Genomic DNA, 13,977 nt, shown 5'->3' with positions numbered 1-13,977 from the left:
GTTCTGCACTAGTAATGTTTATCTTTTTCCCTCATCCTGTCACTCACAGAGATTGTCCAGTTTTTATTGTGAAACTTAAAGAGACCAAGTTAAGATTCAGATTGATGAAAGGTTACGTATGAAAGTTGATTGCTTCAAAATCGGCAAATCAGTTGAATACTCCTGTTTTTCTTTACATTGTTATCTGTTGGGTCCTGATTTTTGTTTATGTATTTTTTTTCTGATTTGTTTCCACAGACTTATTGAAACTTAAAGTAGACCATTCCCATTAATTTAGAATATAGTATACTTAGTACCTTTTCTATGGTACCCATTAATAAGAGGCAAGATGAGAGGAAGGTAATATCCTAGATATCAGAATTCAGAATTCCATGATTATTAGAGCATATCGTGTTGGCAGGTATTGTTTTATAAATGAAACTTAGTTTGTTTATGTGCTAAGTAATGTGAGTGAAAAGACTTCCCGGGTGGCTCAGTGATAAAGAATCTGCCTGCCAGTGCAGGAAAAGCAGAGAGTGCCGGTTCAATCCCAGGTTCAGGAGGATCCCCTGGAGGAGGAAATGGCAACCTACTTGGTAATCTTGCCTGGAATACCCTGTAGACAGAGGATCCTCGTGGGCAACAGTCCATGGGGTTGCAGAGAGTCGGGCACAACTTAAGTGACTGAGCACAGCACAATGCAAATGAAGAATGAAATTAGCAAATATCAGATTTTCAGAAGGGAAGAAAGAGCTAGACATCCAGGATAAAAGGAAGAGAAAGGAATTAATGCCTGACTAATGAAGGAAAGTTATGACCAACCTAGACAGCATATTAAAAAGTGGAGAGATTACTTTACAACAAAGGTCCGTCTAGTCAAGGCTATGGTTTTTCCTGTGGTCATGTATGGATGGGAGAGTTGGACTATAAAGAAAGCTGAGCACCAAAGACTTGATGCTTTTGAACTGTGGTGTTGGAGAAGACTCTTGAGAGTCCCTTGGACTGCAAGGAGATCCAACCAGTCCATCCTAAAGGAGATCAGTCCTGGGTGTTCATTGGAAGGACTGATGTTGAAGCTGAAACTCCAGTACTTTGGCCACCTGATGTGAAGAGCTGACTCATTTGAAAAGACCCTGATGCTGGGAAAGATTGAGGGCAGGAGGAGAAGGGGACGACAGAGGAGGAGATGGTTGGATGGCATCACCGACTTGATGGACATGGGTTTGGGTGGACTCCGGGAGTTGGTAATGGACAGGGAGGCCTGGCATACTGTGGTTCATGGGGTCGCAAATAGTCGGACATGACTGAGTGACTAAACTGAACTGAATTTGAGGAATCGTGATATTGGGATTCCTTAGGACAATTAGAAGCGCAATAACTTTTTCAGTACATTGAATCAGTTTGGTGTATGCCCATCTTGCTTTGTTCTATTGTGAAGACATTTTTCGTTTGTCTGTTATAAATTTCCTCACTCGTAATTGTCCATTTCAGAGTGGAGGGGGAAATATTATAGATGGTGGTAATAATTGCATGGGGGCCTCCCTGGTGGTTCAGCCTGGGAGAATTTGCCTGCCAGTACAGAAGACATGAGTTCAATCCCTGGGTCAGGAAAATCCCCTGAAGAAGGAAATGGAAACCCACTCCAGTATTCTTGCTCAGGGAATCCCCTGGACAGAGGAGCCTGGTGGGCTTCAGTCCCTGGGGTCACCAAGACTTGGACACAACTTACCAACTAAACAACAGCAACAATTACATGAAAACAGGAAAGACTGCTGGTGTGGTGTCCTTTCACAGATGTTTATGAATTCTATGGCTGTTGAGTATGAGAGTGGACGAGGAGGGATCTTCCACTTGGTATATCCAAACATGAGTTTACGGTGTCTTAGGTTTGAATTTAATGGATAAATGTTTATGCTGAAAGTGACTGAGTATCTAAACCAAACTGGCTGTAGTAGAAAATGTATTTTATTGCCTTAGCCACTGAAACGGAGAAGGCAATGGCACCCCACTCCAGCACTCTTGCCTGGAAAATCCCACGGATGGAGGAGCCTGGTGGGCTGCAGTCCATGGGGTCGCTAAGAGTTGGACATGACTGAGCGACTTCACTTTCACTTTTCACTTTCATGAATTGGAGGAGGAAATGGCAACCCACTCCAGTGTTCTTGCCTGGAGAATCCCAGGGACGGAGGAGCCTGGTGGGCTGCCATCTATGGGGTCGCACAGAGTCGGACACGACTGAAACGACTTAGCAGCAGCAGCAGCCACTGAAAAGGCAAGGGTAAAACTGGCTTCAGGAACTTGAACTTGAGTATCAAGACTTGGCACTTCTCCACCTCTTAGATCTGTGTTTGGCTGTGTTGCTTTACTTTCAGACATAAGAGAAAGCTGGTCCCAATCAACATGATCCTGAATCCAACAGTAGAGGGAATCTGCATCTTTATGCTTAAGCAAAAGTCTCAGAATTGTGTCTTAAAAATTTTTTTTTAATTTTATATTGGAACTATAGTTGATTTACAATGCTGTGTTTGTTTCAGAAATACAGCATAGTGATTCAGTTACACATGTGTCTATTCTTTTTCAAGTTCTTTTCTTATTTAAGTTATTACAGAATATAAAGCAGAGTTCACTATGCTATAAAATAGGTCCATATTGGTTATCTATTTTATATGTAGTAGTGTGTATATGTTAATCCCCCATCTTTTCTCTTTGATAATCGTAAGTTTGTTTTCTAAGTCTGTGAGTCTGTTTCTGATTTGTTAATAAGTTCATTGTATCATTGTTTAAAACTTCCACATATAAGCGATATCATATTTGTCTTTGTCTGACTTACTCCATGTAGTATGATAATCTCCAGGTCCGTCCATGTTGCTGCAAATGGCATTATTTCATCAGAATTGTCTTGTTGACTTTCATTGGCCTGATCTAAATCTGTGGCCATCCCTGTGAGTAGGATCAGGAGCCAGGGCCCCTCTCTTCAGGGTCCTTGTGTCCTCCGTGATTAGCACAGGTGTTACACAACCTAGAGTAGGTGCTCAGTGTGCAGATGTTAGGCACAACTGTAACCCGCTCTTCTGAAAGCAACCAGTTTGCATTGTTAGAGCTGTTCTAATATATTCCTGATTTTAATTTTGAAGGATTTTTGGTAGAATTAGGTGACTTGTTGGATAGGCTGAATGAAAAGTGAAAATCGCTCAGTCATGTCTGACTCTTTGCAACCTCATGGACTATACAGTCCAGGGAATTCTCCAGGCCAGAATACTGGCGTGGGTAGCCTTTCCCTTCTCCAGGGGATCTTCCCAACCCAGGGATTGAACCCAGGTCTCCCGAATTGCAGGTGGACTCTTTACCAACTGAGCTATCAGGGAAGCCACATGGATAAGCTGAATATAATTACTAAAATCCAAGAACATGAGATTTTATATCTGCATATTATCTGGACTCTGTCCAAACTTCATAGTATAATTTGGGATAGATGTAAGAAAGTAACCTAAATATGAGTATTGTTTAAACACAATAAGAGATTAAGAGATAAGAGATCCCTTATTGACAGGAAAAAAAAATTTTTTTTTTTGAATCATGCTACCAAGGAGTGGGAGTCATGAGGGTAATGTAGATGATAGTTGGAAATGAGAGGATTTGAATTTTGGAATATCATGACATTACAATGTAGAGGAATGAGTCAGTAAAACTAAAATTACTCTTTCACAATTGTGACAGAATATGAAATAAGCACATAGTGATCTTTAAATGTATGTTTGAAATTCATTTTATAGAGACGTTTAAAATAGGTGGTCTGGTGGGTTGTGTAAAATATTCTTTAAATCTAATAAGAGAAAAAGTGACCTGAAATAGATGTAAGACTTTTGTGTTGTGTCAGTTGCTAATGCCTAATCTTCTGAGTTTAAGACAGGACTTTTAGTATGATAGAGGAAAATGTACCTAGTTACCCTAAAAAGAAGCTATTTAGCACTTGTGTAATTATGCCTGTCTTCTGATGGGAACTTCACTTTCAAAGCTTTTTCTACATCATCTTAACTTCCATTGAATGCCAGCTTTGCTTCAAAAACTTTTCTTACAAGTTGAAAAGATGAAAGCAGAAGCGATTCAGTTATCAGTGATGTCACAGAATTTGAGGCATTTCCAATCATGCTTTGTTCATTTTGCATAATCTCAAAACTCACTGATGTGCACCAATCCAAAATGAATTTACTGACTTAACCACAGCATCTAATTGCGTGGGAGATTGGAAGAATGCATCATTTAGCTCATTGGCCCTGGCATTAAAAGATGTTGTTAAATATTTCAAATAGTCAAGAGAATCATAGTTTCAGTTAAACAAATGTACTGTTTATCAGAATAATAAGGTGCAAACTTTTAGGAGACTCATAATTATACAGTTTTATGAAAATCAGTCCTGAATATTCATTGGAAGGACTGATGCTGAAGCCGAAGCTCCAATATTTTGGCCACCTGATTCGAAGAGCCGACTCATCAGAAAAGACCCTGATGCTGGGGAAGATTGAAGGCAAGAAGAGAAGGGGATGACAGAGGATGAGATGGTTGGATGGCATCACCGACTCGATGGACATGAGTTTGAGCAAACTCCGGGAGTTGGTGATGTACAGGGAAGCCTGGCGTGCTGCAGTCCATGGGGTCGCAGTTGGATATGACTTGAGTGACTGAATTGAACTGATGGTGGTTTTGGTTATTGTGTGTAAGTTTAAAATAGTAGCATGCTTGGAAATGTGTAGCATAAATGACCTCCATATTATTGAAGACAGAGATGTGTGGTTTGTAGGAATAACAGGTAGCAGACAGTCTCATGTGGTTATGGGTAGGGGGTCTGGAGGTGAACTCCTGGGTTCAAATCTTGCCAGCCACTTACTTAGCCAAGGGACACTGCGTGTGTTAACTAATATCTGTGCCTTAGCTCCCTGAACTATGAAATGGGGTTAATAATACTGACACCTTCACAGAGATGTTGTAAAGATTTAAATGTGTTACTGTGTGTAAAGTACCTAGAACAACACTATCTAAGCATTTGCTGTTGTGATTACTTTCCATAGGTCTTAAACTTTTTCTTCGGGATATATGGAATCTTAAAATGCTATATCACAGGCTTCCCTTATGGTCTAGTGGTTAAGACTTTGTCTTCCAGTGAAGGGAGTGCAGGTTCAATCCCTGGTTGTGGAGCTCGGATCCCACGTGCCTCGCAGCCAAAAAAAAAAAAACCAAAGCATAAAACAGAAGCCATGTTGTAACAAATTCAATAAAGACTTTAAAAATGGTCCACATAAAAAAAATCTTAAAAACTCTGTTTAATAATGTTAAAAAAATATGGAAAGTCTGCAGTAAGTTCAAGTGGATTGCATTGAAAAATTTAGTAATTAACTTAAAGCTACAAATGTGGTTTACTTTTGTGTCTCCTCTAAGACACATCCCTCACACTTCCCAGGTAGGCATCGATTGTTGCGTGTGACATCACAAGTTATTCATCCTTTTCACGCTATGACTCAGTCTCACTCTTTCTCACTTAGAACTGCAGGTGTTGTCTTATTTCAGCTTAAGGTTCTGTCACATCTCATGTTCAAGCAATTGCGTTTTCTTTCAAAATCACAACAGACCAAAGTTGTCTTTTTCTTCCACATCCAGGGCCTGGGTTGCTACCTCCATATCCCCTTCACTCAGCATTCTCTTTCTTGTCCCTAGTTTCTTTCTTTCCCACTGTTTGTCATAAGTGAGATGTAAAATTATTTTGGCTTTAGAATTCCACAAAAGATCTTCATTTGCCTCTGGTTTAGCCCAGCACGCCCAGTTTCCTGCCTCACCTAGGCTTTCCCAGTGCACACTCCTGGTTTAGAAGTCAGGGAAGAGGTTGCAGTTGATGAGAACTATCTACTATCTTATTTCTTCTCCCAAGTCCCTTAGCCCCATGGCAGGCTTTCTTAGAGAGAAGGCACAGGTGTTAAAACTGTCCAGAATATCTGTGCCTGTTGGTCTGTTGGAGGAAGGGGGACCCGAAACTGGGCTTTTGTCTAACACTCGGAAATGAATTGTCCGAGGAGATACATGTGCTGATAAAGCAAGAGATTTTATTGGGAAAGGGCACCCGGGTGGAGAGCAGCAGGGTAAGGGAACCCAGGAGAACTGCTCTGCTGCGTGGCTCGCAGTCTCAGGTTTTATGGTGATGGGATTGGTTTCCGGGTTGTCTTTGGCCCATCATTCTAATTCAGAGTCTTTCCTGGTGGCACAGCATCACCCAGCCAAGATGGATGCTAGCGAGAGGGATTCTGGAAAGTGGACAGACACGCAGTGTCTCCTTTTGACCTTTCCCAAACTCTTCCGGTTGGTGGTAGCTTATTAGTTGCGTATTCCTTACCAGGATCTCCTGTCATAAAACAACTCATGCGAATGGTCACTAAAGGGCCTGGCCAGAGTGGGCGGTTTCAGTCCGTGTGCTTCCCTTAAGGTCTACATCTCTTTCCTGGACTCTTATCTGAACTCTGCATCCCTGTCTACAGATTTTGCAGCCTCACACATGTGAGACAATCCCAGACCGCCTTGTTTGAATATATTCCACTGAGTAGTTTGCCTTTTAACCCTAAAGTACATTAAGAACATGTGTATGTGGTGGTTCCTAAATATGAAGCCTTGTGTAGCCATGTGGCAAAGGCAGCTACATGAAAATTTTATTACTTCTTGACCAAGGTAAAGATTAATAGGAACCATTTTGGTTCATAGAGTACATAATGCAACTTTTTAAAAAGCCATGAACTTGTTATGTTCGGGTGGCTGCTCACATAATCCTTTGGAATCTTAATGATCCGTGAGATAAATTGCTCACATTTTTAGAGATACATCTACATCACAAAACATCAGCTCTTTCAAGAGGCCCCTGTGCTGTTGTGCTGTTGAAAACACTTGAATCACACAGAGCTGAAAGTAGGAACAATATTGGCGTCTCATAAACACACACATTGTACGAAGAAGAAAACAATAAAGGTTATGGGAAAGAAAGTAAACGCTTTGCCAAACTTGCTTAGTTTTAAAGAAGCATGGGCATTTTCTAAGAAGTGATATTAGTATTTTAGCTAGTACAATGGGAGAAATTTAAGTCCCATTAGAAACTTAGGTGTTCTTTCGAAGGATTAGCATTTCCTTGCAATAACTGAAAAATTTTAAAAAGCATTCTCAAGACAAAACTATGGGAAAAGTAGATATGACCAAGAAATAAACTTTGGCTCTCACTCACTGCCTTGTGTGACCATTCCAAGAGTTTTGCTCATATTGATACTTGTATAATTGTCAAATAGAGAATGTCACATTAAGATTATCAGTCCTTTTGATAATTTTAGTTTTTGCTTGTCTTTTACAGTTTGATTTGGGGGAAGATGGGCTTTAATTCAGTTCACGTGTTGCTGCCTAGGTTTTTCTTAGAATAAATTGAAGGGACATTTAATAAACTAAATTTGATAAATAAGTATAAGGCAAGTTATTACTATTATGTTAATATGCAAGTTAAAGAAAAAAAAGTACTTATGAATAGTAAACAGTACCACCTAAGAGGATTGTCATTTTTGACTTCTTTCTGTGACCACACATTTGAATTGGATAGCTTAATATTTGATACATCTTTATGTCTTAATTGCTTACTAACTCTTCACTCTGTGTTTATTTCTATAGGCAATGCACCCTAATGAAAATATACTGGATACATTTTATGAACAAAATCTTTTTCTTTTTTTTTCCCTATAGGGATGCCCTCTGCATCTTTATTAGTAAATCTTCTTTCAGCTTTATTCATCCCTTTTGTGTTTGGAGAAACAGAGATCAGGTTTGCCGGACAAACAGAATTTGTAGTTAATGAAACAAGTACAACAGTTATTCGTCTTGTCATTGAAAGGATAGGAGACCCAGCAAATGTTACTGCGATTGTATCGGTAAGAGATGACAGTGGTTCTGTTTTTACAGAAATAGGTGGGAAATGTCTTAGTGATCAGAATGTCTTTAACTGTTTGAGATCCTGAGTAGTTCCATTATGATAAATAATTTGCAGATAAACTATTCATTCTTTTTATATGTCTTGGAGGTTTATAGAGTGATCTAAGGTATATTTGACAGTAATAGTATTTTAAAAATATAGACTGATTATTTTAAAATGTGAATATGCTTATTTTAAAACAAATATAAACCAAAAATATCAAGTATTTCTAAGTAAATTTTTTTTGGGGCAACTTGGATTCTAGTTACCTCTGCTTGGATTTATTGCTTAGAATCAGGTGACTTAGAGAAAAATATATGAAATTTTAAAAGTAGAGGAATGGCAATTAAAAAAACCTTTATGTTAGAGAGCTCCTCTTTTGGGAGAAATTAAGTACAGTAAGTAGAAGTGAGAAGTAGAAATTTGATAGAATATTGCTCTATCTTGCACACAGTTTAGTTAGTAGATGGGTTGTATGTACACGTATCTGTGTTTGTATTTAACCAGAAAATCATGTCATATGAACACTAAGGACATTGATATATTTGAGGCCCAAACTACTTGGAATTTTTTTTTTTTAAAGTTTTTTTAAGCGATAGGTTAAATCGTCAAATTGGGAAACATTGTAAAAAGAGACAAAGAAGAAAAACTAAGAACCCCAGTGTTATAATTTTGTGCATTGCTTTTAGTTTTTAATTTATGACATGTTTGTATTTATTTGAATTTATTTTTAGTTTGATTATATTTGATTAGTTTGATCATATATTTATATATTTTTAGCTTATTATATTTTATAGCCTTTTACATATAATTTTGATCATATCCTGATAACTTTTTCAGATTGCTCTGTCATAGTCACAGCTTTTCTTGATGGTGGCATCATTTCCTAGTCATTTCTCAGCAGTTTTTCATTGAGTTTGCTTCCAGTTTTTGCTGTTGTAAATATTGCTCTGATGAAACTGTACACATACATACTAATTTCTGCATTTTGGATTGTTAAATGATTTGGGGGTTATAGGACCATGATTTTCTCTTTGTATCCATGTCTTTTGATATTTAACACTTTTGAAAGACTATGCCAACTTTTTTATTAAGGTATGAATACAAGTTTTTTAACACCCTTAACAACTTACTTGGATTTCTCAAGTCTTTAAAACTAACTTTATTTTTGTAAATGAGAACTAGATATTGACTATAATATCCCCATGCATCCTTCATTTTTTATTTATACTCAATCATGATTTTTTTTCTAGTAGCTAAGTTACTCATTTTGCATTCTTTGGCAGAAAAAAATCTCATTTGGATTTTCACAAGAAGTTGCTGCTTTATAATTTCATAATTATTGCTCCTTTGAGAATCTTAGCAATGCTGACATTACAGAATGAGGTCTTAAAAAGTTCTGAGGAAAAGTTTATAATGACTAATAAATTTGGTATACTGAAAATCGAGTCTTTATTGGTGCTGTGGGAGAATATAAATAAAGCTTCAAGTTGAAAGTTTTAGAAGGAGTAGTTTCATTAAACCCGATTTTTTTCCTGATGTCTTTTAGCAGGCTACTTACACATCTTCTTTGGGAGAGTTTTAGCTACAGTTGATCTTCTTGTTAGGTTTGCTGTAATCCATGTCAAATCAGTCAAGAGTGGAGAAAAAAAAATTCACATCATTGTTTTCCTATGTAATTATTAGTTTTCTATGAAATTATCCCTTTACCTTCAAGAGAATAAACAAATGTTTTTACATAGAATCATTTCTTTTTATAATGCTTTTGAAAGGTGATTTTTATCAGTTGTTAGATATTTGTTTAGTTTTTGTACATCCTATTTATAAACTTCAGCGTCATTGGGTGATTCATGTTTTGTTTTTTTTTCTGTTGGTTGCTGTATTTAGCATTAATTCTGCTTGTCCTAACTCTATGTTATGTAAGAACTATCTGTGTTTTGCATTTGATAGTTGTATGGAGATGACACTGGGGACTTTTTTGACACATACGCTGCAACTTTTATACCCTTTGGAGAAACCAATAGGACAGTGTACATAGCAGTATGTGATGACGATTTTCCAGAGCCGGATGAAACTTTCATTTTTCACTTAACTTTACAGGTAAGTCCTTTTTTTCCCCCTGTTAAAGCTTAAACTTATAAAAATCTTACAACGCTTAAGAATCAGTTTCTGTAGAGATAAGCCAATTTAAGTGCTTGGTGGTGGTTTTCATAGAAGCCAGAACTGACAGTCTCGTTGGCAATTCCATGGTCTGGTTATTCCTCAGACAATCTTGTGTAGAAGATTCTGCAGCTAGTTTTTGGATTAATGCAGCTTTATTTAGGAATTGCCATGACAGATGCTCAGGAAAACCTTGTCTTCCCTTTGGCCCTTTTCTCTTTGGTCCCTCCCCTGCTACCAGCTGCACAAAGAATGACTGTGACTTCTGAGTTCCAAGGAGAGGGCTACAAAAAGCAGGCCTGGAAGTGGGAGGTCCCTGTGCTTAGAATAACTTTGGAGTGACCCTGGGAAAAATGCTTGACCAGACTAAGGTTTAGTCGTCCTTTATGACCTGATCTATTAGGTTGAGGCAATGTTGGCTAACACTGCTGTAGTTAATTTTTCTCCAGTGGATTGAAAGGTTTTTTTAGAAGAATTGTGTTGGTATGATTAAAATTTTTATGGAATTGGTACTGGAAGCAATCATGTTTTGCTTTTGTAAAAAGCTTTTCTCATAATCCTTTATGGTGCTATCAAATATCAATAAAAATGTTGTAACACACTCTTCCCATACTTATTAGAAAAACTGTTGTACTGTTTTAACTTTATTTTGACTCTACAACTGATAGAATAACTAATTCTTTAAGTTCTAGCACCTTCTATAGTGTAAGAAAAGAGTCATGTTTGAACTGAATTTCATAGTCACTTAATTCTCTGTTATATTGTGTTACAGAAAAACCTGAAAGAACTTTTTGGCCAATTCAATATTAGTCATGAAATTTAAGTAATTAGAATATATTACTAGCCAGTAATGATTTAGAATTACAATAATTTATATTTTAACAGTGATTAATGGTTTTAAATACTCTTTTGAAGAGTTCTTGTTTGGGACTTCACCATGTTGACTTAGTTTGAATATATTTTCTTAGTCTGTGCCTTAAAAACATACTTGTATTTTTATTCATTTTCTGAATGATTACTTAAAGACTGAAATGCTATTAAAATAATTGTTTTCCTCTTGTTTAATGTGTTGATTTATTTTTTGGCTTTTGTTTTAGAAACCTTCAGCAAACGTGAAGCTTGGATGGCCCAGGACTGTCACTGTGACAATATTATCAAATGACAATGCATTTGGGATTATTTCCTTTAATATGGTATGTTCATGATTTGATTTATCTTGTGATTGCTGGATAATAGTTGATTAAATTTTTGGGTAGCTTTTTATGTTACCTAGTATCATCCTGTGTAAACATCCTGTATGTGTACATAAGATTTGCTCAACTTCATCCATATTCCACATTCTGTAGACTGTCCTTCTGTTTGTTCTAAGATTACTTAGAAGTGAGGAGGCCTGTACAATCATGGTCATCTCTCGCCCTAATCTCTTTCTGCTGATCATTCCGCCTGCTTCATTTGTTCTCTAACTTGGATGTTGTCTTAGTTCAATCTGCTATAAACAGAGTATCAGTACATAGACTGGGTGGTTTAATAACAACAGAAATTTATTTCTTACAGAGGCTGACAAGTCCAAAATCAGGGCATCAGCAGATTTGGGGTTTGGTGTGGGCCCTTCTGGTTCATAGACAGTTCTCTTTTTGCTGTGTTTCCATGTGGTAGAAGGGGCAAGAGAACTCTTGGATGTCTCTTTTATAAAAATACTAGTCTCATTCATAACAGTTCTGCCCTCATGACCTACTCCCCTCCCAAAGCCCCCAGCTTCCAATAACATCGCATTGGAGGTTAGGATTTGAACATGAATTTTGAGGAGGCACGGACATTCAGTCTATAACAGATGTTGTAACTCAGCTCCTTTTGCTTTTGATATTCCCAACTGCCACTTAAAAAAAGCATTGTCTGTTAGCCTCCTCTGAAAGTTTGGAGTGACTCGAGACAAGAGAAATACATTGAAAGATAAAAAAAAAAAAAAAAAAAAAAAAGCTATAGTAAGCTTAAATTGAATAGCAGACATTATAGCTCTTAAAAATTCTATAATTATTCTCTACCTGGAGATTTTCCTATTAATTAATATTTCTTGAAGGTTAAAGCTCCATGTCATCCCCCTTAGTTTTGCTCAAAAGTTCATTTTTTTCCCTCCCTTATCACTAAATTCATGTGCCCCTGGTTAGTCCTATGTTCAGAGGGTTTTGTCTTTAGAATCCCTCCCTGATAAAAATCGTATTCAGCTCTGAAATAAAAACAGAATTTGTATTAAGTGGAATGATATATTGCAACTACATTTTAGTCTACAGTAAGATTCCTGGTTTTCAGAGTCTTTTGAATATGCTACTGATTATCACTACTAAAAGATGATGTGACGCTCCCCACGTTGTTATCTATATTCCAATTTGGGTAACTCCTTCAATTGATGTATGTCATTTTCCTAGCACCTTAAATTGTCTTTGAAACAAGGTGAGCTATAGATAACATGATCTTTAGAGTTGCAGTATCCTTATTAAAAAGGATATGTGGATCATGCCAATGTAGTAGACATTTTGTAACCTCCATTATTAGAGCATTTACAAAAGTTAATTAATCAAATCACTTCTTTTTGAATGATAGGGAATTATTAATTAATTATGAACCAGGCTCCCTTAATTGCTTGAGTTTTCTCCCCACTGCCTTTACAAAACTCACTCCCAACTCATTATCCTCAACCTCACCCTCGTTCGTTTAAAGGTTTCTTTCCTTCTTTCTTTTGACATTAAATATCTTAGCCTCAGAATGAATCCCGGTCTCTAGCATTGGTCCCAAGTTCCCAACTGTTGTGGTCTCATGGCTGCCCGGCAGTCTCTGCCTGGGTACCTGCCCTCTGTGATTAAAATTGAACTAAGTAACTGATGAGCTTGCAGTCAGTACTTTGGTTTCCTAAAGTACCTAGTCTGACTTTGGTTTCCAGACTGGATGATGATTGTATCAATGATGAAGGTGACGGAGATGGTGATAATAATTATAGCCAAGCTTTGCTGGCCCTCACTGCATGTCCTGGACTAGGATAAGCACTTAGGCGTGAATTATCTCATTGCAATCTCATCAGAACCCTTTGAGACAGGCATTCCTACCCCTGGTGATGGATGGGGATACAGAGACCTAGGGGTCACCTGCTGCCTTGGCTGGCCTGTACCTGGCCACTCACCTCTTCTACCCTGAGTTTCAACCGGCCATGCCAACCCTCCAACACTTGAAGTCCTGGCTCTTGCTTCTCCTCAGTGATCATGTCTTGAAAAAATTCATTCAGTTCAGTTCAGTCACTCAGTTGTGTCCGACTCTTTGCGACCCCATGAACCGTAGCACGCCAGGCCTCCCTGTCCACCACCAACTCCCGGAGTCCACCCAAACCCATGTCCATTGAGTTGGTGATGCCATCCAACCATCTCATCCTCTGTCATCTCCTTCTCCTCCTGCCCTCAATCTTTCCTAACATCATCTTTCAAATGAGTCAGTTCTTCCCAGCAGGTGGCCAAAGTATTGGAGTTTCAGCTTCAGCATTAGTCCTTCCAATGCACACCCAGGACTGATCTCCTTTAGGATGGACTGGTTGGATCTCATTAGCAGCTACCTGTTTTCAGTGGCAAGCTGGCCGATGAGGAAGAAACCATGGTTGAGAGCAAGGCTGAGCCACAGTCCCAGTGAACTGCCCGGGTCTGGAGGCACAACTCATTCCTGTGACCTCCTGGGTCCCTGGGAGCCTTTGAATTCATCACCTTTCAATTAGGTAACCTTTAAGATTCCTCAGTAGAACAGCTCGTTGTTGGCAGAAGCAGGGCAAGAACCTCCATCTTTTGCCTAACTAGTTTTATGTTCTCCTTATACTATTATTT

The 13,977-nt window shown here is 38.1% G+C and overlaps 1 protein-coding gene across 5 annotated transcripts in view; it reads left to right on the top strand.

Moving 5' to 3' along the window:
- Window positions 1-13,977, top strand: part of ADGRV1 (adhesion G protein-coupled receptor V1) — a 543,743-nt gene that overhangs the window by 20,677 nt on the left and 509,089 nt on the right. For all 5 annotated transcript variants that reach the window (XM_044947303.2, XM_025292226.3, XM_044947302.2 and 2 more), the window contains exons 2-4: window positions 7,735-7,919; window positions 9,911-10,060; window positions 11,218-11,313. In XM_044947303.2, coding sequence (XP_044803238.2) covers window positions 7,735-7,919; window positions 9,911-10,060; window positions 11,218-11,313 — 431 coding nt within the window. The remainder of the gene's footprint in view (window positions 1-7,734; window positions 7,920-9,910; window positions 10,061-11,217; window positions 11,314-13,977) is intronic.

The sequence above is a fragment of the Bubalus bubalis genome, chromosome 9 (genome assembly GCF_019923935.1).
Source record: "Bubalus bubalis isolate 160015118507 breed Murrah chromosome 9, NDDB_SH_1, whole genome shotgun sequence".
Lineage (NCBI taxonomy): Eukaryota > Metazoa > Chordata > Mammalia > Artiodactyla > Bovidae > Bubalus > Bubalus bubalis.
The sequence above is the reverse complement of the archived record's forward strand: the minus strand, read 5'-3'. Positions and strand labels throughout refer to the sequence as shown.